This window comes from Hyla sarda, chromosome 1 (assembly GCF_029499605.1).
Source record: "Hyla sarda isolate aHylSar1 chromosome 1, aHylSar1.hap1, whole genome shotgun sequence".
In the NCBI taxonomy this organism is placed as follows: Eukaryota; Metazoa; Chordata; class Amphibia; order Anura; family Hylidae; genus Hyla; species Hyla sarda.
In genome coordinates this window covers 206,178,426-206,202,767 of record NC_079189.1, presented here as the reverse complement: position 1 = coordinate 206,202,767, position 24,342 = coordinate 206,178,426, and the positions used below count along the sequence as shown (strand labels likewise).

Below are 24,342 nucleotides of genomic sequence, written 5' to 3'. Positions count from 1 at the left end.
TGTTTTTAACAAAATCAGTAAGTTTAAAATTGCCCTATTTTGACCACCTACAACTTTCTACCACTTTTGTGTATATTTTACTTTTTGATCGCTTTTTATATACATATTTTTTTTTGCAGTTTGATATGACAAAAAAGCTGAAACTTTTAACTTATTTTTAATTTTTATTTACGTTTGCGTCATTCACCATAAGGGATAATTAACATTATATTTTTATAGTTCGTACATTTACGCATGTGACGATACCAAATATGTTTATTATTTATCTTTTTTACATTTTTTCTATTAATATGGGGAAAAGGGGTGATTCAAATCTTTATTGGGGAGGGGCTTTTTCAAAAATATTTTCAATTTTTTAAAAACTTTTTTTACATTTATTTTAAACTTTTTTTTAGTCCCCATAGGGGACAATTTATAGCAATTAGAGATGAGCGAACTTACAGTAAATTAAATTCGTCACAAACTTCTCGGCTCGGCAGTTGATGACTTTATCCTGCATAAATTAGTTCAGCTTTCAGGTGCTCCCGTGGGCTGGAAAAGGTGGATACAGTCCTAGGAGAATCTTTCCTAGGACTGTATCCACCTTTTTCAGCCCACCGGAGCACCTGAAAGCTTAACTAATTTATGCAGGATAAGTCATCAACTGCCGAGCTGAGAAGTTCGTGACGAATCGAATTTACTGTAAGTTCGCTCATCTCTAATAGCAATCATTAGATTGCTAGTACTGTTTAGTGCTATACATAAGGCATAGCACTAATCAGTATTATCCGCAATCTTCTGCTCTGGTCTGCTGAAAGGCAGATCAGTGCAGAAGACCCCGGGAGATGGATGGAGGCAGGTGAGGGGACTTCTGTCTGCCATCTTGTCTGATCTGATCCCTGCGGCAGTGTGATCAGATCATCCATTTTAAGTGTAGCACTGCATATGAGGGGTTAATGGCGGACATCAGTGTGATCGCTGATGTCCACCATTACCGGTGGGTCCGCGGCTGCTGACAGCCGCCAGGACCCACCCTGAATGAAGCAAGCACAGCTCCTGCACTCACGGCACAGCCGTGCCATAAATGTATGGTGCTGTGCGCTAAGTGGCGCTATGCAGTGCTGTACGTTTACGGCGCATGTCCTTAAGGGGTTAAAGTATTATACAGAACTTTAGAGCTCTTACACAGTGTTATACACATTTTGGGGGGTTATTTCATAAGCCGATGTGCAGAGAATTTATTTGCCACTTCACATGAACCAAACTTTTTCAGTGAGCCCTTTGAGCAAAGCTTTTGAATAGTTTGCTCAACTCTAGTAATTATTATTTTATAATTATGAATAAGATGAATGAATGAATAAGAATGTTTACATTACTGATAAAGTTTTGATATGTAAATGAGGGAACAAACCAGTTAACATACAATCAAAAAGGAAATCTTGAGTCACATTTGTCGATACAGCTTTGCTGCACTGAGAAAATTGTGCCCCTTTCCTTCTGTGTTGACATATCATAGATCATGTGACAAATATGTTTATATTGCTGCCTTCTTGCTATTCCAGCCAAAGCCTTTTCATAACAAGATCTATGATGTACTGACAAGAAGGGAGGGGTAACAGATTGCTCAATGATTCTAGACTGTCTACACACAAGTGAAATATTAGAAACTACCCAACTTTCAGCTGTTCCAACTGGAAATGATTGTACTAGAGGTACAGTATCTCCATAAATGAGTACATCCTGGACACATTTGTAAATATTTTATTATATCTCTTCATGTGGCAGAAGTGAAGAAATGACACTCTACAACAATGTAAAGTAGTGAGTGTAAAGCCTCTCTAACAATGTTAAATTTAGTTGTCTCCTCAAAATTACTGTCTAAACCTTGGCTACAAAAGTTAGTACACCCCTAAGTGGAAATGTCCAAACTGTGCCCACTGTGTCAATATTTTGTTGGGCCACCATTATTTTCCAGCACTGTCTCACGCCTTTTGGGCATGGAGTTCACCAGAGCTTCACAGATTGTCACTGAAGTCCACTACCACTCCTCAATGATGACATGACTGATCTGGTGGATATTACAGAACTTGCCCTCCCCCACTATCTGTTTGATGATGCCCCACAGATTTTCAATAGGATTTAGGTCTGAAAACATGCTTGGCCAGTCCACACTCTCAGCTTCTTTAGCAAGGAGGTGGTCGTCATTTTTTTCGGGGTTGTTATCATGTTAGAATATTGTCCTGTGGCTCAGTCTCCGAAGGGAGGGGATCATGCTCTGCTTCAGGATGTCACAGTACACAGTCACAGCTGGCATTCAGGAAGCCCCAGACCATGATACTCCCACCATCATTATTGACTTTAGGCAAGAAACACTTGTCTTTGTATTCCTTACATGGTTGCTGCCACACACTTCACACCATCTGAGCTTAATAAGTTTATCTTCCTCTCATCAGACCACATGACAAGTTTCTAGTATTCTACGTTCTTAGTTTGCTTGTCTCCAGAAAGCTGTTTGCAGGCTTTCTTGGGCTTTGTGTTTAGAAAAGGCTTCTTTCTGGGAAAACAGACACGCAGACCAATTCTATGCAGAGTGTTGTGTATAGTCTGAGCACTGACAGGATGATCCGCTTACCCTATTAACCTCTGCAGCAATGCTGGCAGCACTCATATGTCTATTTCCCAAAGGCAACCTCTGGTTCTGATGCTGAGCATGTGCCCTCAACTTCTTGGGTTGCCCATGGTGAGGCCTGTTCTGAGTGGAACCTGTCCGGTTAAACCTCTGTATGGCCCTATTCTCATTGCTGCAGCTCATTTTCAGGGTCTTACCAATCTTCTTATAGCCTTGGCCATCTTTCTTTCACTAAGGGATGTACTCACTTTTGTTGCCAATGTTTATACATCAATGGCTGTGTGTTGAGTTATTTTAAGGGGACAACAACACTATACACTGTTATACAGACTGCACACTCACTATATTACATTGTAGCAGAGTTTAATTTCTTTTTCACAGGAAAAGATATAATAACATTTTTACAAAAAATGTGAGGGGTGGACTCATTTATGTGACATACTGATAAGAATCGTCATTTTAAGTTACCAGAAAAATCCCTAAAAGTTGTTTTCCAGGGATTGGAAAACAGAGCTAATTTCTTCTACAAGACATCACCAGATCTGTCCTAGGCCTGAGTGTGGTATTGCAGCTCAGTTCTATTGAAGTAAATGAAGCCAGGTTGTTATACCACACATAACCTAAGGACAAGGGTGGTGCTATTTTTGGAAGAAACCACAGTAGTTCTGTTTACTATCCCTGGATAACTCCTTAAAAAAATAACATATTTGATAATAAATTGTGTTGTGCAGCCCTGGGTTGCTTGTGAAGGCCCTCAGGACTGCAATAGTTCTCTATGTACAATGCCGTTCTGTGCAGCATGGCTAAGTATTTTACTTGTCACTTGACATTATCAGCTGGCTGTCATTGCTAACAAGCTAAATACACTGCACTAGAGGAATAGTGCAGTGTATTGCAGCAACGATCTGCCATACTGTCAGCCCACTTGGGTTAATTAAAAAATAAATAAAAATAAATGGAAAAGAAGTCAGCGATGGATCGATGCAAAGAAAGTCCTGTTTATTAAAATAAAATCGAGAGACACAAATTGAACAAGGTAATGCGTTTCAGGCAATACCCCCCTTAGTCATACTAAGGGCAGCATCGCCTGAAACGCGTTACCTTGTTCACTTTGTGTCTCCAGATTTTATTTTAATAAACAGGACTTTCTTTGCATTGATCCATCGCTGGCTTATTTTCCATTTCTCTGGACTATTGGTGCTACCATACACCTGCCGGCCGTGCGGTGTATGGTATTCCTGCGGTGAGTTGGCCTACTTATCTCTAAATAAAAATAAAGTATAACTGAAAAAAAAAACCTTTATTTATTTATTTTTTTACCATTTTTACATAAAAAAATGGTATTGCCAACCAATAAATAAATGTTATTATTTACACATTGAATGCTGTAAAAAAATAAAGAAAGAAAAGAATACAATGATAGCTGTATTTTGTAATTCAGCCTCTCAAAAAGGAATAGAAAACAATTGAAAAGTCATATATATATCAAGAAAAACTTTATTTAAATAAAGGTTTTCCCTAAAAATAAGCCATAACATAGCACTGTCAGGCAAAAAATAGAAAAGTTATAGATCTTGTAATGTAACAACACTATTTATTATTATTACTATTATATATATTTTTTTATGTCTCTATCATGGCAATGTTGTGAAATATAAAAAACAAAAAACAAACAACTATATAAATTTGGCATCGCTGTAATAGTAATGACCTACAAAATAAAGCTGTAATGTTATTTTCTATTATACAGTGAACAGGGTAAGTTTAAAATGCTAAAAATTAAAGGGGAACTCCGGTGGAAACAAGTAGAAAATAAATGTCTTCAAATCAACTGGTGCCTGAAAGTTAAGCAGATTTGTAAATTACTTCTATTATAAAATCTTAATCCTTCCATTGCTTATTAGCTGCTGTATAAAACAGAGAAATTTGTAAATTTCTTTTATGTCTGACAACAGTGCTCTCTGTCCGTGTCAGGAACTGTCCAGATCAGAATCATATTCCCATAGAAAACCTCTCCTGCTCTGGATAGTTCCTGACACGGACAGGGGTGTCAGCAGGGAGCACTGTTGTCAGAAAGAAAAGAGCTTAAAAAATTTCTCTGTAGTATGTGTGTAGTATACAGCAGCTGATAAGTACTGGAAGGGTTAAGATTTTTAAGTAGAAGTGATTTACAAATCTTTTAAACTTTTTTGCACCAGTAGATTAAAAAAAAAAAAAAAATTTCCACCAGAGTTCCCCATTAAATACAAAACCACATATTTTCCATTTACCCCGGAAAAATAAGTAAAAATAAACCAATAAAATATATGAACACAAAATAAAGGTGGCAATAAAAATAAAAAAAATCCCACAAAAATAAACAAGCACCTATAAAGCAACAATGGATAAATAAATAAATAAAATAAAAAAAAGTTATTGCTTTAGCATTAAGCCCAAAAGCTGCTGGATTTGACAACATGCTACTGTTATAAAATTTTCTAGCAAACAGTACCTTTTTCCTCCTTACACTATCCTTGTCCATGTGCTGTCACATTAACACATTTGAGCTCTATAGACAGCTTTATATGTTGCTTTGCTGTTATCACAATCCACCAAGGAACAACTAGACAACCTGTCAAAGGACCTTAGCATTTGTTTGACTGAATAGTACTTCAGCTTGTAAAGCAACCAAAACACTATAATGCGCTTATAATAAAACTATTTTATTTGACAGAACATGCAAACAGAATATTTTCTTACTTTTGTTAACTTTCTTAATGTGTGAAAAATATATTTCAAAAAAGTAATTTTTTTGTGTGTTCTCTGACAGAGCTCTGAACTGAGTCCATCAAGCAGTACAACATCGCTGCCCATTAGTCCTATTGCTGAAAGAAGTCTTCCTTTTAAGGTACGCCATTTATTTTAGTTTTGACAAATCTGCATTAAGTAAACAAAATACAGGAAGATGTACATAATAAGCAGTAAATTATTAAATATTTATTTGTGCTCACACTAACAATTTGAAACCCCAAATTATATTGGATGAACATAAAGAAGGGAACATTAAACTATGTTTTCCTTATTATTTATTTAATACTGTAATGTTTGATACATATTTGAATATATAATTGAAAAAATCTCATATTTATCCTGTCATTTCTTATTTCAAAGATAAAAAAAAAAAATTTTAGGCTGTTCCAGAAACAGCACCACTTGTGTCCATGAGTTATGTCGGGTTTTGTCACTCAGCACTCTACTCATGTGCATGGAGTGGGGCTGCAATAGTACATACATCCTGTGGACAGGTGGTGCTCTATTTTTGGAAGAAAGTAACCATATTTTGCTATACCTAAAAAATCCCTTTATTTTTGTGCATAACTCAAATGCTATAGGCTGTTAGAGTCCATTGTATGCATTCTCAAACTTTCTCAAGTTGTGTAATGTTGCATTTGCTTACTACAACTGTAAGTTTAGGGTACCGAAGACACATATGGATATCATTCACCAGAAATCCATGGGTTACACATGACAAAGCTACACGAGGCCAGGTTTACATATGTCCCATGATAGTTGACATCTGGTTTACACCAGGTCAAAAAACATTGAATGCAAGGTTTTTTGATTCAGTGCATCCAGAATTTTTTTTTACCCTGCATGGAGCAATTGTCATCAGCCTTTTTTGCCTTCCTCTGAATAAACACAGTAGGGACACAATCGAGATACACATAAAACTTGATATATATATTTTTTAATCTTATGAACTATGTAACATTTTACTCCAGAGAAACATTATGTCAGCTGATCTATATGTCTGATACAATGTCATATTTCAGTCTATGGGACACCTGGTGCATATGATATGGCTTGTTGCGTCCAATTTGGAATTACTCCAGATCACCATACAAATGGGAACCCAATAAACCTTTATAAACACTTTGGTTTGACTTGATTAGTATTTCTGTTCCTTTGTCTTAAACAGAAAAATCTGTAAATCATTCAAATTAAATGTGATGCCATGTTATTTTAGGGAAGGCTGCAATTTTTTTTTTTATTTCATGGCCTTTCACTAAACTTCCAACGATGTTTAATATTTTTCTTTACTTTATTTTTTTTTTAAATGCACCCCTAGCCATTATTTGATGTGTGTTTGGCTGAGTTTATTTATTTTCCCCCTAACTTAATGAGTCTTTGATTGATGGCTGATATATGTTGATATAGATGACAGCCTAGGGTAATCCACATTTGATGAGGAGGTGTAAATATGATAAGATTATTTTTCTTTTTTTTTTTCATAAAAAGCAAAAAGCTATAATTTATTATTACACATAATAATTTTGTCATGTTCCACAAATACACTCTTTAATGGTATTCTTTACTACTACCAATTAAATATACATTTTAATTCTCATGCACCATTTTATCTAAGCAACCAATACAGACTCGACAGAAGCTCAGAAAACTATGTGGAAAACAAATTATATTTGAATTATTTGACCCCAAACATCACAATTATTACCTTTTTTTTATTAGCACTTTTCTTTGTGAAATTAGTTTTTGGTGTACAAAAGAAACAAAAGGATGCTATTCACAATTTTGGTCTCCATCAAATAAACAAAACTGTCAAAATAGAAATTCTTATTTCTGTATTATTTGTCTCACAAAACTTACAAGACACCCAGAGCCACATGTGTCCAATACATTCCTCATGTACCGCTATGTCTTTCTCAGCTTAACCCCTTTTTGTTTTCCTCACTTCACGTTGTCAGATTCAACCTTGACCACTTTGTCATATTTCCAATTGTCACGTACCGGCAGGACAGGTAGTGGATCCTCTGGACCTGAGAGCCGATGACGCAGGTTGTACTGGAGAACCGGTTCTAAGCAGTTACTGGTCTTCACCAGAGCCCGCCGCAAAGCGGGAGGGATTTGCTGCGGCGGTAGCTACCAGGTCGTATCCCCCAGTAACAACTTGACCTCTCTGGCAACTGTTATGGCGTGGTACACAGGGAGTAGGCAGGAGTGTAGTCGGACGTAGCAGAGGTCAGGGCAGGCAGCAAAGGTTTGAGGGCGAGTAGTGGGTAGCAACGGGTTTGGCAACAGGCAAGGCAATATAACACTGTAGGGACACTCAGAGGCACAATGGCACAAAGATACGGCAAGGGCAAGAAGGGGCAGGTAACATTTTTTAGAAAGTGGCCAGAGGTCAGGGACCAGCGCACCAATCAAAGGTGCGCTGGCCCTTTAAATTTACAGAAGGCGGCGCGCGCGCGCGCCCTAGAGAGCGGGGCAGCGTGTGCCGGGAGGCAGGGACAGACGGAGCAGGGAGCGGGGAGCCAGGTAGGACAGACAGGGACGCAGCGCGTGAGCGGGGACCAGCCGCGTCCCCGACACAAGGGAACCTGTGCCCCCGGTCAGCGCGTCTGACCGGGAGGCGCAGGGATCCCGAACAGGGAGGCCGGGAAGCGGGCACTCCAGTCTGGGGGAGGGGACTGGAGCACACGCTGTGACACCAATGCTTCCTTTTTATTCATTTGTATGATGAAGAATCTATATAAATTAACATACATATGCCCACTTTAGGCTATGTCCAGCAAACAAAATGAAAGCAAAAATACAGCTGAAAATTAACAATAACATGTGTCTATTTTTTTTTATTTTTTTAGCCCATAATGTGCACAATGAAAGTTTATGGAATGTGGCTGTCAGGGCACACACTGTTTAAAAAAGTGGCCATATTTAATATATTTAAATAAAATTCATGTTTTTAAACACTGTGTGTCGAAAAGCCACTTTTCCATAAAGCTATAAAAGTATTGATACTTATATGTGTATGTAAAACCAACACTACAGTCAACTCACAAAACTTAAAGGCATACTCTGCCCCTAGACATCTTATGCCTATCCAGGGGATAAGATGACTGATTGCAGGGGTCTGGCCGCTGGGTACGGTCATCACGCTTCCTCCCATAGACATGAATTGAGGGGGCATGGTGTGACTTCATGAGGGGGCATGGCTTGACATCACGACCACGGCTGCCCTTACCCAGTGTTCTAAACACAGGCCAGACCACTGTGATCAGACATCTTATCCTCTATCCTTGAATCTGACAATGGGAAGTACCCCTTTAATACCTACATAAAACAGACTGATGCTATTCATCTACATTCCCACATTGCTCATAAACATGTCCATTCAACTCATGACAACAAGCACAGCTTATTTTCTTGAGAAACAAATTATCAGATGTAGTTATGATGACCACATATTGAATATAATTTTTGTCTATTCAATAATTTAAATATTGTGGTAAAAATAATATCTCCGCAATTCCAAACTTTTGCATGAAATGTGAATCTCAGCAAAATCGATATTTATTTTAGGGGATATATTTTTTTGCTTCATTGCTGTATTCTTCTACATAGTTAGATACATCCCATAAACAGACACAAAACATTGGTTTAAGGTATTAGGAATTAAAGAATAGGTATTTCTGCTTCTAAATAAATCCAATAAGGTGAAAAACTGTATCAGCACATGTCACCTACAGCCCTCATGACCTGGCGTACGGACACGTCCACGCCCCTCAGAAAAGAGTGCGCGGACAAAATAAACACAAAACCCAGCAGAATATCTACTCTAATATTCTACCTCTAAGCTGTCACCGTGGTACGTTCACTCTTGGCTCCCCTGAGCACGCTCTGCTACCTTATGAGCCAGTGAACCAGCTTAAACACACACTGTGTGTAGGTTCCCGTGTCTTTCCTGCACACATGACCTCGGCCGGGAAGGTATAGGGTACTCTGCTTCCACACTCACTTTCACACACACCTACCACAATAGGCCCCAAAAATGAGCTACACGCACCCCAAAACCAGTCCACATGCCCACACACCAATACGCTGCCACCATCTATCAGTAGGCCGATAGAGCCACACATACACTTATACATCTATACAAGGCTAAAGGGCTATAGGTTTGTTAGAGCATACAAGGCTACGCATTAAAGTTATGGCTTTAATGTACATAAAAGGTACAGTACTTAGTTACAAAAATGGTTAAAGAAATAGACATACAAAATGTGCGAAACAGTTATAAAATAAAGGGGGAATAAAAATCAGAAGAGTTCCATACTTAAAGTCATTGAATAAAGTCCTAATTCGTCCTTGGGGCCAAGGAAGAAAAATAGCGGCACAAGTCCATTCAGAATGGGCCCCAAACTTGTAACAACTAGATGGGGTGGGCCCACCACTTTTATGGGTGCAGCAGGGGGTTGGGTTAGAAGGGAGGTCTCCAGCTTCTTCTTAGATCAGCCCACATCATCCCGCCTCCCAACCTCCTCTCAAACACAGATTGATAGTTCATAAATCATAACTCCCATCATACACAACCGATGTGACATAGATGGCAGTACCCTTATTGATATGGTGACATTATAACGCACATTTTGATAGGATCCATGAAGGGGTTATACATAGTTATAGGATACATACAGCTTAGGGATACATACAGCTTAATCTATGGGTACAATGGGGTCATGTTTGGGTTCTAAGTAAAGCCTAATATTTGGGGATCATGATTCTGGGGGATATATAACTATGGCTACTAAGGGGAGCCCTGAAAACATATTTCTAAAACTGGGACATATTTCACTATAGGTAAGATGTAAACCGTTTGTTCACGTTGGCACCAACTGGCAGGATATGCGCGATTAACCCAATCAGCAAACAAGCTGTCTTGAGGCTTCTCACAGCTAGTTGTGAAGGGATATGTAAAGTAACCACCAACAGAATACAAAACATTACAGGGGGTATACAGACAAAGGAAAATAATCAGAGGACCAGAGGGTATATCCATTTCAAACAGGGTCCCGGACAGCCAGGAGCCAGAGATTATCCACCATATTTTCCTAAAAATGATATCCTCAGCCTATATTCACTACAGCACACATCAGTGTGTAGTAGGTAAACTTTGCACAGTTCTAGATGGGGCAGGGAAAAAACACAAGGTTGCATAAGGTGGACTTAAAAAATAATGGTTCACAAAAAGAAGAGTTGGCATCCACCCTGTATAAACACTCAGGAGAAAAAATGCTGCATCATTCAGATAGCTTGTCAGTGGTGCTCAGTGAAAAGATAAGTTTGCATTTAAATAAAGCAAAGGGAGAATCCATGGCATCCATCAACTTCTTACTACCTTTATGTAACTTAACAGCAGGTAACAAACACAAGACTAAATAACAAGCAGGCATACGGGTGTTTCACATGAGCAGATGCTTCATCAGGGAGCTTTGTGTGGCCCTGATGAAGCATCTGCTGAAGCGAAATAGCCGTAGACCTGGTTGTTATTCAGTCTTGTGTTTGTTTTGCTTTAAAGTTACAATACAGTTACTAAGAAGTTGGTGAGTACCAAGAATTTTGCTTTCTTCCATCAATTCATTATTTCATCTACTTAAAACCAGACATAACAATAAGACATCCTGGGATAAAGAATTATCCAGATAATATTTTCTAGAATATGTTATTTTTCTATCTGGTTATAAGAAAATAAAGTAAAGTACAGAGCTTTTAAGAAACTCATGAAGACAAGTTCTATTTATTTACTATTGTTTACATTCTTGAAATTCTTGAACACAAAAAAGTTTCCTACTCCATTTAGTAAATGTGAAACTACTGAATCTTCAGAAGTTCACAGTACACCTGACATTCTGAGTTCTGTCAAGCTTTTTCTAAGACGAGGAACCTAACATTGACTTATTTACAGAGCATTTATGATGTACAGTATCTTTTAGATGTGAACAGTCAGTCAGTGGAAAAAGTATCCATCACCTTTCTTGCAGTACAAAAAAAAAAGAATAAAAACTTTTTCTAATTTCAACTACAGACAAATACCCACAGCGCTGTAAGCAATGCAGACAAAAGCTCCCTCTATAGGGCTATATGCAACAAATAATTTATAAGCTGTTCTCAACATTTATGATGAGTATAGTTGTTTGTAATTTTTTGTCTCAAAACCTTCAATATTTTTAATAACAATAATTTGTATTTATTTTATGTCAAATAGTAACAGATTTTTTGTTGCTGAATTTGAGCTACTGACTTCTATAAATGCATTTTAGAAAAGCAAGCAAACCATGAACTTCTGTAAAAAAAAAAAAAAAAAAAAGTGGTTATTCAGGCTTAAAAAGGGATTTATTTTGGATGATTTTAATACTCCTTGGCTTTTGTACTTGATAGCAGTAAATGTTTATTAAATATTTGCATACATATTAAATTAAACCAATTTAATTGAACATGTAGAAGTAGAGTTTTGTTGAAGGTAGAGACTTTTTGCATTTGCTTGTTTATAGAACATATACTTAGCTTTTTTGTGACTATAAAAATGTTTATTTAATACTAAGAAGATATTGATTATAGATTTTTTTATTTTTGTTAAAGTAAAAAAAAATGTCTTGCTGCTGAATGGCTACCTAAGTACTATGCTTCTTCATATTTTACTACTCACAGTAGCTCACAGCATGTCTAACCTTGACTAAGTCCACTTGTCCCCTTCTTGGTCAGCGCCTGTATTCCTGCACCCCTGAAGCTTTCGCCTCTGCATTTCTGTCGATTCCAGGAAGGCTGCAGACCCAGTTCACTATACTACAAACGCAGATCCTTGTTGTGTGGGAATTTGCACAACCTGGCAGGGTGAGCCTTCATTTTTACCCTCCCTTCTCACGCACCTGTGATCCCGTTGATTCTCCACAAGGGAGCGCCTGTTCTTTTGTTTTACTAACCATGACTAAGGGACAGAAAATCCTTTCCATGTCAGAAGTGCATCACCTGTTTTAGGCTGGGGACAAGATTACCGCCCTTTAGGAGTTCATGCTCAGGTCCGACTGGGTAAGATGCCCACTTTTTAACCCTCACTATAAAGCATTAATACTTAACTTTTATTATAAATTCCTTATTATTGTGAGCTACAGATTTGAAGTGTGATCTAAAAATCCAGCACTTTTAACCACCTTGGTCATTTACATTGTATTGTGTGTTGCTGTATCAGCATACACAGGTAAGTATGTTATCCAGGCATACCTGCAGTTTATGCCTAGGTTGTGGGGTTTGTGCTGACCTTAAAAACTCTCTCAAAGTGCCCCCCCCTAACATGTTTCGTCATTATGTGTGACATCCTCAGAAGTTATGTGCCAAATTACTCCAAATCTCGCCAAACAGGAGGTTTGAAAACCTCCCTCTATGACATCACTGTCACATCACTGTGACATCTACATCTGTCAATCAGAGCTGTCATAAAATTAACCAACAGGATACAGATCTCATGACTCCATAAAAGTCATGAGATCTGTATCTTGTTGGTTAATCTTATGACAGCTCTGATTGACAGATGTAGATGTCACAGTGATGTGATGACAGTGATTGGATAATTCAGGGAGGTTTGGCCAGTGCTGTCATAGAGGGAGGTTATAAAACCTCCTGTTACGCATGATTTGGAGTCATTTTACCCATAACCCCTTAGAACTTCACACATAGTGATGAAACATATTAGGGGGGGAACTTTGAGAGTGTTTTTAAAGCCAGCACAAACCCCACAACCTAGGCATACACTGCAGGTATGCCTGGGTAACATACCTGTGTATGCTGATACAGCAACACACAATACAATGTAAATGACCAAGGTTGTTAAAAGTTCTGGGTTTTTAGATCACACTTCAAATCTGTAGTTCACAATAATAAAGAATTTATAATAAAAGTTAAGTTTTAATGCTTTAAAGTGAGGGTTAAAAGGTGGGCATTTTACCCAGTCTAAAACAGGCTTGGTTGCGTTAAAAGTTATTGTTGTTAGCCCACCCCTCATTTGGGGCTTTTGAGTGCATACTCAGGTCCGAGACCCATGCCATTGGAGCACAAGGTGCTTGTAAAAATGTAAACTACATTTAACATCTTCTCAATAGGAATTATTGTTTGAGCAGTTTTAGCTACAAATTATGCAAATAATAACAAGGCAGTCCCTTCCTTATGTGAACTTAAAAGGTAGCTGTCATCAAACCATATTTTCTAAACTATCTCAGATTATATTCCCTAACTACTCCTAACACCCCCCTGCCCTTAAAAAAAACAATTTCTGTGCCTTTAAAACTCTGTATCATACCTTTCCCCCTGCTCACATTTCGTGAGCTCCCGGCAGCGTACCCCAGCAGGCGTGATGTCATTGAAGCTGGCAAGACCTGTGCCTTGCCATGCCCCACACGCACTTCCTGAGTTTGGTCTCCTGCCAGGCAGGGAGGAGACAAAACTAACAGCCTGGATGTGGCATCAGCATGAGGAGAACATATGGTGGCAGAATGAAACAGCCTGGAGCTGGCAGCAGCATGAGGAGAACATATGTGGCAGAATGAGACAGCCAGGAGCTGGCATTAGCATGAGGAGAACATATGGTGGCGGTATGAAACAGGCTGGAGCTGTCATCAGCATGAGGAGACCACATGGCGGCACAATGACACAGCCTGGAGTTGGTAGGAGCATAAGGAGACCATATAGTGGCAGAGTGACCAAGCCTGGAGGTGGCTGCAGCAAGAGGAGACCACAATTGAAAAAATTAAAGATATATTTTAAAATGTAAATTGAAGATTTTAACCCCTTAAGGGTTAAAGTTTTAACCCCTTTTGGCCTTATTTTTACGTTTTAGTTTTTTCCTCCTAGCCTTCAAAAAATCATAACTCTTTTATATTTTCATCTACAGACTAGTATGAGGGCTTGTTTTCTGCGCAGCCAGTTGTCCGTTGTAATGCCATCACTCACTTTACCATAAAATGTATGGTGCAACCAAAAAAATACTATTTGTAAGGGAAAATTTTAAAGAAAACTGCAATTTAGCAAATTTTTTAAGGTTTCGTTTTCACACGTACAATTTACGGTAAAAATGACATGTGTTCTTTATTCTTTGGGTCAATATGATTAAAATGATACCCATTATTACATACTTTTCTATTACAATTGCACTTTAAAAAAATGCAAACTTTTTAACCAAATTAGTATGTTTAAAATCCCTCTATTTTGAAGACCTATAACTTTTACATTTTTCTGTATAAGCGGCCGTATGAGGGCTAATTTTTGGCGCCGTGATCTGTACTTTTTATTGATACCATGTTTGCATATATAAAACTTTAATACATTTTTTATCAATTTTTTGGGGAATAAAATTATATAAAAAGCAGCACTTTTGGACTTTTTTTTTTTCTTTTACGATAATGACGTTCACTCTACGGTATCATTAACATTATATTTTAATAGATTGGATATTTACGCATGCGGAAATATCAAATATGTTTTTACACTTTTTGGGGGTTAAATGGGCAAAATGGGACAATTTAAATTTTTATTGGGGGAGATGATTTTTCTATTTTTTTTAAACTTTTTTTAAATTTTACTTTTTTTACTTTTATTTTTTCCCTTTAATAGTCCCCATAGGGGACTATTTATAGCAATCCTTCGATTGCTAAAACTGTTCAGTGCTATGCAGAGGGCATAGCACTGATCAGTGTTATCGGTCATCTTCTGCTCTGGTCTGCTCGATCTCAGACCAGAACAGAAGACCCATGGAAGACAGCGGAGGCAGGTGAGGGGACAGCACGGCAGCGCTGCAGGTGATCCGATCATCCATTTTAGTGACCTCAGCGCTGCAGATGCCATGATCTGTATTGATCACGGCATCTGAGGGGTTAACTTGGACATCCGCGCGATCGCGGATGTCGGCCATTACTGTTGGGTCCCTGGCTGCTATTAGCAGCCGAGACCTGCTGCGCATGACCCGAGCATCGCTCCGTTGCTCGCGCTTATGTATAGGATGTAGATATATTTCCTGGTGCGTTAAGTACCAGCTCACCAGGACGTGCATTTATGTCCTGCATCATTAAGGGGTTAACTAGATTAACATAAAAAATTTTATGTAATGTGCCAGCAGCATGAGGAGACCACATGGCGGCACAATGTCACAGTCTGGAGGTGGCACCAGCAAGAGGAGACCATATGGTGACAGAATGACACAGCCTGGAGGTGGCAGCAACCTGACAAGACCAAAGGGCCTCACAATTGAAAAGTTCAAAGGTATTTTTTAAAATGCATGTGGCCATGTTAACATCCTCCGATACTTGATGAAAAACAGTCACGCCGCAGAGTAGCAGCTTTTCCCCCCAACAGTCCGCACTGACTGACTGCTACTGCCGCCGACTCCAGGGACCCCTGCTCCACTACCTCCCGGGCAGGTAGGCTGCCACGAAGCAGGTGGTTTACCCTGGGCATGTTTGGCTCCAGCCTTCCCACTGCTGCCACCATGCTGACTCCCAACCATGCTACCACCTTGCTGGCTCAACTGCTGCCTCACGAGCAACCTGCAACCCCCTTCTCCTGATGATGATGATGAAGCTGATGATGAAAATGATGAAGTGCGATCTGCTTCATCACCATCAAGTTGTGTCTGCATGTCACAGATGTCCTCCTCAGGTTCCTCAACAGTGTGAGCTTCAGGAGCCTGAACTTTCCCAACACCACCTGCACCGCCACTCTCCTCATCACTACTTGCCCGCCTAGGAAAGAAAACAGGGGCTGTCTCCTCCACTTCTTGGCTGGGCAGTAGCTGTTGACTGTCCTCTAGTAGATTGTCCTGACTAAAAAGTGGAGCGGAACCCAAAGCATAGGATACTTCTATGGGAGAGGGAACAGCAGAGAACAGAGGCAATTGGAGGACACGGACTGCTCCCTGGCCATGCCAACTGATGGTTGTGTCTGAGGAACCCACCGACTGTTGACGGGGGGGGGTGTCAGATGTCACTTGAGATGAAGTGGATGATGTAGTTAACCAGTCAATGACAGTAGATGGGTTGCTGGTCGAGACACGACCGCTAGCTGATACCAGGAGCTCAGGCCCCTCGCTGCGACTCCTACTGCCACTCACCCATAGTCTGCTGTGACCTCTGCCTGCAACTGATGAATTTAGGCCTCTGCCACTCCTTTGTGCACGTCCTGGCACTTCTCTGCCTGACATACTTCGTGCGTATATGAGGGGAGGACAATATGCTCCACTATGCTTAAAACAGTATTTGTCTAAAACAGCAGCAGGTGTGTACTTTTCGCTGGTCTTTCAGTGTAACTATGCCCTTAGGACTATAACAGGAAAAAAATGGTACACCACGTAGATGTGCCTATGTGGTATGCACTTAGGGGAGTACAATGCGCTCCACTATGCTTAAAACAGTATTTGTCTAGAACAGCAGCAGGTGTGTACTTTTGGATGACCTTTCACAGTAACTAGGCCCTTAAGACTTTAACAGGAAAAAAATGGCACATCACCTATGTACACACAGGCTACATTTAATAGAGGACAATACGCTCCGCTACTCATCCAATATTAGGCACTAATTGCAGGTGATTGTGGCTTTTAGTGCTCTGCTCACCCTAACTGGCTGGCTACTATTAGCTTTTCAGTTGTTGTACACACCAGTATTGCAGCGCATAGTCGCTGTGTACTACACACAAAATTGCACTTTCTCTCTCAATCTCTGTCCCTTCCCTATCAGTGCTTCTAAGCTGGATTTGCAGTGGTGGATATAATCCAGGAAAAATAGGAATTACCATCGGGCGCTTCTCCTCCTAGGACATACATAGGCAGCAGTCCATGTAGGGTTAACAGAGTATCTTTATTTGCAAATAAAGATACTCTGTTAACCCTACATGGACTGCTGCCTATGTATGTCCTAGGAGGTGAAGCGCCCGATGGTAATTCCTCTTTTTCCTGGATTATATCCACCACTGCTCATCAATTATCCAGCCGACCGAGAGGGACCTGGAAAGGAAACCGTGGCTGCTGACCTCCACTTCATTTGCGATTCTATATGCTTGCAGAGGTGTTGTGCTCTAAGCACAGCATTATCCGGTAAGCCTCCCATTTTTTGCGCACATTGAAGCCTAAACGATGAAACTGTCTGCACTAGGAGCGCACCTGTCTTTTTGTCTTTTTATATTCTAAGCTGGATTTGGGCTTGAGGCAAATCGCTGCTGTAATACACCCACATTTGTGCTCTCTCTCTCAATCTCTCTCCCTTCTCTATCAGTTCTTCTAGGCTGGATTTGGGCTTGAGGTGAATCGCTGCTGTAAAAATGCTTTTCTGTGCAACACGCACTGCTCACTGTCCCTCTCTCTGCAATAGAATGCTAAAGCGAATGGCCGCAATATGGCTGCCGATTATATAGGGGTGGCTGGCTGCTGATAGGCTGCATGCTGCATGTTATTAAGGGTCATCCAGCCTACACTTGTTCCTGCCTTCCCAGCGTTCCTTGCCCCATGTACTGACATGTGGAGCCACCATCTTAGATGCCCTGGAGCCTGGATCGCACTAAATAGAGTTTGATGAATCGTTTAATTTTATCCAATCATGGTGATATTCACATTTGTTGCAATGTGAATTGTCCCTCAAATTCGTAAAGAATTCGGATTCGTCAGATTCGATTCGCTCATCCCTAGCCATGTTACCACAAATATCAAGTAGAAGAGAATACTATCTCAAGATTAAAACAAAAATAATCCATCCCCTCCTCTGCTTAAAGGAGTACTCCACCCCTAAACATCTTATCCCCTATCTAAATAATAGGGGATAAGATATCTGATTGCAACGGGTCCCAGTGGCCTGGCACCCCAGTCATCCGATGCAGGGAGCAAACTGCTCTTTGCCGGATGACGGGTGACTACAGCCATTACTCCCCCTCTATTAATATCTATGGGAAGAGGCGTGACGGCTATGTACTTGTCATCATGCCCCCTTCCATAGGCATGGATGGAGGGGGCATGGCTTAATGTCATGAGCACAGAAGCTCCAAGCTTATGTGTTCAGAACGCTGCGATGGACTGTTAGAGGACAGCCCACCACCACTCCCCCGCAATCAAACATCTTATTTCCTATGCTTTGGATAGAAGATAAGATGTTTAGGGGCGGAGTACCCCTTGAAGGTCTCTTAATATGGCCTACTATTTTACCCTTTTAAGTACTTTTGTATCTTACCCTGGTTCTTTGTCTTATTCTATAAAAACATACATTTCTTAACTATGGAAAAAAATCACAATACACATTTGAAATGTTTGTATTATTTGTGTGAGGAGGGAATGTCTACACTATCTGTACAGAATAAATGCAAAAATTAAATACATTATGTAGAAACACAGATATGTTATAACGTATATGTTAGATATGTTATTATGAACTAGTGTGGGGCTTGATAGGTTGGTGCATGACACAGGGATTCCAAGAACCCCCAGGTATTGTATGAGCACCAAGTCTAATAAATATGAAGATCTCATCGAGTCACTATCTAAGATTATATGGGCTTATGGCAGTTAAATGATTGTTAACTTCTATTGAAAGCAGAAGTACATGTTTTAATTTTTTTTTTTGCATAATCTCAAGTAATTAACTAAAACTAGGGTAATAATGTAGTGATTAGATCCTCCCATATACAGTAGATTCTCATATATCTAGCACCACTTTCTCTGTCATGAATAACATTGGAGCACATGACTGATTATTATGTTATGCACCAGTGAATTGGAGCTGAACAAATAGAGAGGAGTGAACACAGCTCTGACAGCATTTTTAAATAAGAGAGATTAAATGCACTTTAGTGTTTCTCCATCATCTTTCATGCTTTAGTCTGCAATTTTCTTAGGGTGGCAGTGACATGGACAGGAGCTATATTTTTCATTCTTCCAGAAGTTAATTGTTTTACTTCACATACTTAGTGTCACCTTGTGGGTCATATATTAAGACAAATGAGCTATAAAGAATCACATATATTAGCATGGTAATGACATTGTGTTTTTACTTTCATGAGTCAAATGCTGATAGGTCCAGGTAACAAAGAGCTCACGGAAATTACTTTATTGCTTTGAACTTTGGTTTTGTCAAACATGACCATAGATAACAAGGAAAACAAACAAGAACATTCTACACTGAAACAAACCTAAATTTATGGTTGGAATTAAAATAAAATAATTCCACACAGATGAATTAAGCAAACAAACATTTGGGAGGATAGATAGATATTTTTACTACTTCATAATAATACTTTACTATAAAGAAGAATACAGTAATGGACATTGGAAATATTATTGTTGAAGGGGTTTTCTGGGGAATAAACTTATGATCATGAGAAGTCCAACTGCTGGAGCTCTTCACAATCTCCAGAACAGGGCTCGTTTCGTACTTCAGAGTGTTCTGCCCCCCTTCCGAGATTAACTGGTCTTGGGACTGTCAGTCTGCTCTGCCAATCACTTACTGAGGACAGAACATTGCTGTGCCAGTGATTGGCAGAGTGGCCCATTTCTCCGGAGACAGGTCCATCTTAGAAGGTGGGGACCAGAGTGCTCCAAGGAAGGAGACAGGCTCCATTTTGTCATTCAAGGGTGGGCCTGCTGATCGGAACCCCTGCGATAAGACACCTATGCCCTATCCTGTGGAATTGAGTTATCACTGTTCTCTGCAGCAAAAAGGATCACATTATGGAATTGCCATAATTACTAAAGACTTGCTTTTTAAGGCTGGTTTCAAATATGATCGGCATCCAGCATAGGTGAACTCAGCCTAGATCTTAACGCAACTGATGTCATAACTGATGACTATGTACATCAGTTGTCATCAGTTGTATGGCGTCCGGCATCTATTGTTTCTGGAAGCTGGACAGGGGAATGCAGCAAGCTGTGTTCCCCTGTCTGGTGCCGTCCGTCGTGTCCAACCATCCGGTGTTAAAATTGGAATGCTGGATGATTGGGAACTGTCCCATTCAAATGAATGGGATCCGGTCTAGCATCAGTATCCCTCAGGTGCACGTCGGAGGGAAACTATGTTGGACACCGGACATATGTGAACCGTGCCTAATACCCTTGCAATGCAACACTGAATCCGACTGAAACGAGTGATAACACACTTTGTACAACACTGTGGAAAATGATGGTGCTATATGAAAACATTTTAACCGCTTAACTAAGCCTTATTAAGCTTTCTGTAGATTTTATTCTTCAAAAGGAAACATATCTATAAGATAAATTTCACTGTGTTAATGAATAATTAACCTAAAAAGGCTGCATTCCTTGCGTTAGTCTGTTCATTGATTGGTTTATCTATTGGATCTGTATTGGTTCTGTTTTACTTCACTTTTAATCAGCTATGGCTATGTTTTCACACTGTCTTTTTAACCTCATTATGTTGTAAATGGCTGAAAAAACTGAATAAAAACGACTTAAAATAAAATTTTAAATAAGGCGCAAAAACTGTGTGTGAACATATCTTAAGACAGATTGAGTTACATGGTGTTGAACACTATATAGATGCAACCAGGGGTTATGGGAGGTTCAACTAAAAGTGTGTCATAGTACGCTTGGTCTTAATAAGTTAAATTAGAGAACAACAAAGAAAAATATATCTATATAAATAGTTATTTTTAGATATTGTTTTTGCAAATATTTTTCTAACTTGCTTTCATGAAGAAAAGTTAGAAAAAAAAAAAAAATATATATATATATATATATATATATATATATGTATTTATTTTACTATGTAAAAAACAGAAGAGCACTGGGGATTTTTTTTTTCTTTAAGAAAGTGAAAAGAAAGTTTCTCAGTTCCCTGAAGGACTTTGACAAAATGCTCCTGAGGATGTGCTGTCACTTTGAAGAAGCACATTTCTGAAAACTGTGATTTACTTAGATGACATTGCAGTAATTATCCTGAACTTAAAAAGAGTTTCTACCACAAGTTATTAATACACTTTTCATTTATTCTCAGCTCTGGGATTAATCAAAAGCCGGAGAAACTGTTTCTCACAAGGTGATTCTGACGAAATTCTAGTGTGAATTTCTCTAAAAAATGATAGAAAAAATTTAAGTCGAAAATTGACAGCCACATCTGTAGTGGATTAAACTCATCGTTCTTGTACATAATGTATATACCAAAGCATAGAGAAATAACTCAGACAGAGTCATTGTGCTTTAGCGTTCTGTGTGCTGTCCACTGGGCTTTATTTCAAAACGTTCAAGCTTATATCACCTTTGTCATTAACATAAGTTCCCACCCCCTGCTAGGGGACGTTCTAGCATATGGGGAGTGAGCAAATATCATGAGGAATGTGCCTTGTCCTCATGGCATTTCACTTCCTCTACACGATGGGAAGGGTCCAGAGCAGATACCGGAAGGAGCAGAGGGGGAAAACAGATGAGGAAGGGGGGCCTCCTACATGAACATTTTTTACATGGAAGGAAACCATAGAAACATCTATTACACATTGACAGTAAGCTGGTAAGAATAAGTGTACGCCATTGAGCACAGGACTATTGGTCTTCAGTAAGAATTAAATCACATCAAAAATGAAGCATTTGCTTTCAGTCTATTGTTCCATATTGTTCTATATAGAATAGTATTTTTACATTGTGTAATTAAAACACATTATTTGAACCTTTTTGAACCTGCAAAAGCTATTCATCTGTTGTGGCTTATTATATATCAGACAATAATATCAGCATAGCTGGAGAAGTTCACCAGAAATTACAGCCATGGCATTTTCCCAAATTCCTATGCCCCAATACTTGCCAATGCCATACAATGAATATACAGTAGAAAGTACATATGACATTCAGCAGACCTGTATTTAGCTTTAAAATGGAGAAGAATAAAGAATCAATCCAGCCTATAACTGTAGCAAATGCAATCAGTCTACTATGTATTATGTAGAGTATAACTTTAATAGTCTTTCTTTTGATATTTAAATCCTACCTTAAAGGGGTACTCCGGTGCTTAGACATCTTATTCCCTATCCAAAGGCCAGGGGATAAGATGCCTGATCGCGGGAGTCCCGCCGCTGGGGACCCCCATGCTCTTGCCGCGGCACCCGTTTATAATCAGTCCCCGGAGCGTGTTAGTTCCCCGGAGCGTGATAGCTGTCACGCGTCACACGCCGTCGGCCCTGTGGTCGCCAGTAATCAGACCCGGAGCGAACACGCTCCGGGGACTGATTATAAATGGGGGCCGTGTGCAAGATCACCGGGGTCCCCAGCGGCGGGACTCCCACGATCAGGCATCTTATCCCCTATCCTTTGGATAGGGGATAAGATGTCTAAGCACCGGAGAACCCCTTTAACTCTTTATGACACTGATTTTTCATTTTTTGCGTTTTCATTTTTTCCTCTTCGCCTGTTAAAATCTATAACTCTTCCAATTTTTCATAAATTTTCCATCTATAGGGCTTGTTGTTTGTGGGACATATTGCACTTTGTAATGACATCACTTATATTACCACATAATAGATAAATATTACCACATAATGTTATAAATTACTTATGGGGCAAAATTAAAAAAAAAAAAAAAACAGGCCATTATGCACATTTTAGGGGTTGCGTTTCTACTAGAGATGAGTGAACTTACAGTAAATTCGATTCGTCACAAACTTCTCGGCTCGGCAGTTGATGACTTTTCCTACATAAATTAGTTCAGCTTTCCGGTGCTCCGGTAGGCTGGAAAAGGTGGATACAGTCCTAGGAGACTCTTTCCTAGGAATGTATCCACCTTTTCCAGCCCACCAGAGCACCTGAAGGCTGAACTAATTTACGCAGGAAAAGTCATCAACTGCCGAGCCGAGAAGTTTGTGACGAATCAAATTTACTGTAAGTTCGCTCATCTCTAGTTTCTACGTAGTGCACTTTTTGGTAAAAATGACACATTATCTTTAATCTGTAGGTCCATATTATTGCAACAATAACATGCTTATATAGGTTTTCTTTTATTTTGCCAGTGAAAAAAAATATATACATTTTTGTAAGAAAATTAGTAGGCTTAAAGGGGTACTCCGGTGAAAACCTTTTTTTCTTTTAAATCAACTGGCTCCGGAAACTTAAACAGATTTTTACATCACAAGCACAGTGCTCTCTGCTGACATCAAAATAATAATAATAATAATATGTATTTATTTATTGTTGTCATTAGTGAGCTTTGAACCCAAGGCCCCAGCACTGCAAGGCAGCAGTGCTAACCACTAAGACACCATGCTGCCCTTTGCTGCATCTGCTATGCACGGTTGCTAAAAAGGACAGAGATGTCAGCAGAGAGAACTGTGCTTGTTATGTCATCAGTGTTCCAAAAAGAAAGGAATTTCCTCTGTAGCATTCAGCAGCTAATAAGTACTGGATGGATTAAGATTTTTTAATAGAAGTAATTTACAATATGTTTAACTTTCTGGTACCAGTTAATTTAAAAGAAAAAAGGTTTTCACCCGAGTACCCCTTTAAAATTGTCCACTTTGGACCACTATAACATTTCTATTTTTCTGTATACGGGGCTATTTGAGGGCAAATTTTTTTTGTGCTGTGCTGAGAACCAGTCTTGTTTTTAGTGGACTTTTTTTTATCCCCTTTTATGATTTTTTTTCTGCTATATGAAGTGAGAAAATACGCAATTCTGGACTTTAGTATTTTTTTCTGTTTACGCCATTGACCGTGCAATTTAATTAACATTATATTTTAATAATTCAGACATTTATGCACGCGGCGATACTGCCATATGTTTATTTTTCGTAATTTTTTAGCATTATTTTATTTATAAAATGGGAAAAGGTGGGTGATTTAAACTTTTATTAGTAGGAGGGGTTATACACATTTGCTACTTTTTTAAACTATTTTATGAAACATTTTTTAGTCCCCATAGAGGACTATAACATGGAATCTCTGG

General features: G+C 39.2%; 1 protein-coding gene across 3 annotated transcripts in view; it reads left to right on the top strand.

The window, feature by feature from the left end:
- The window catches only part of CCSER1 (coiled-coil serine rich protein 1), a 966,927-nt gene that overhangs the window by 731,941 nt on the left and 210,644 nt on the right, over positions 1-24,342 (top strand). For all 3 annotated transcript variants that reach the window (XM_056567568.1, XM_056567559.1, XM_056567578.1), the window contains exon 7: positions 5,418-5,495. In XM_056567568.1, coding sequence (XP_056423543.1) covers positions 5,418-5,495 — 78 coding nt within the window. The remainder of the gene's footprint in view (positions 1-5,417; positions 5,496-24,342) is intronic.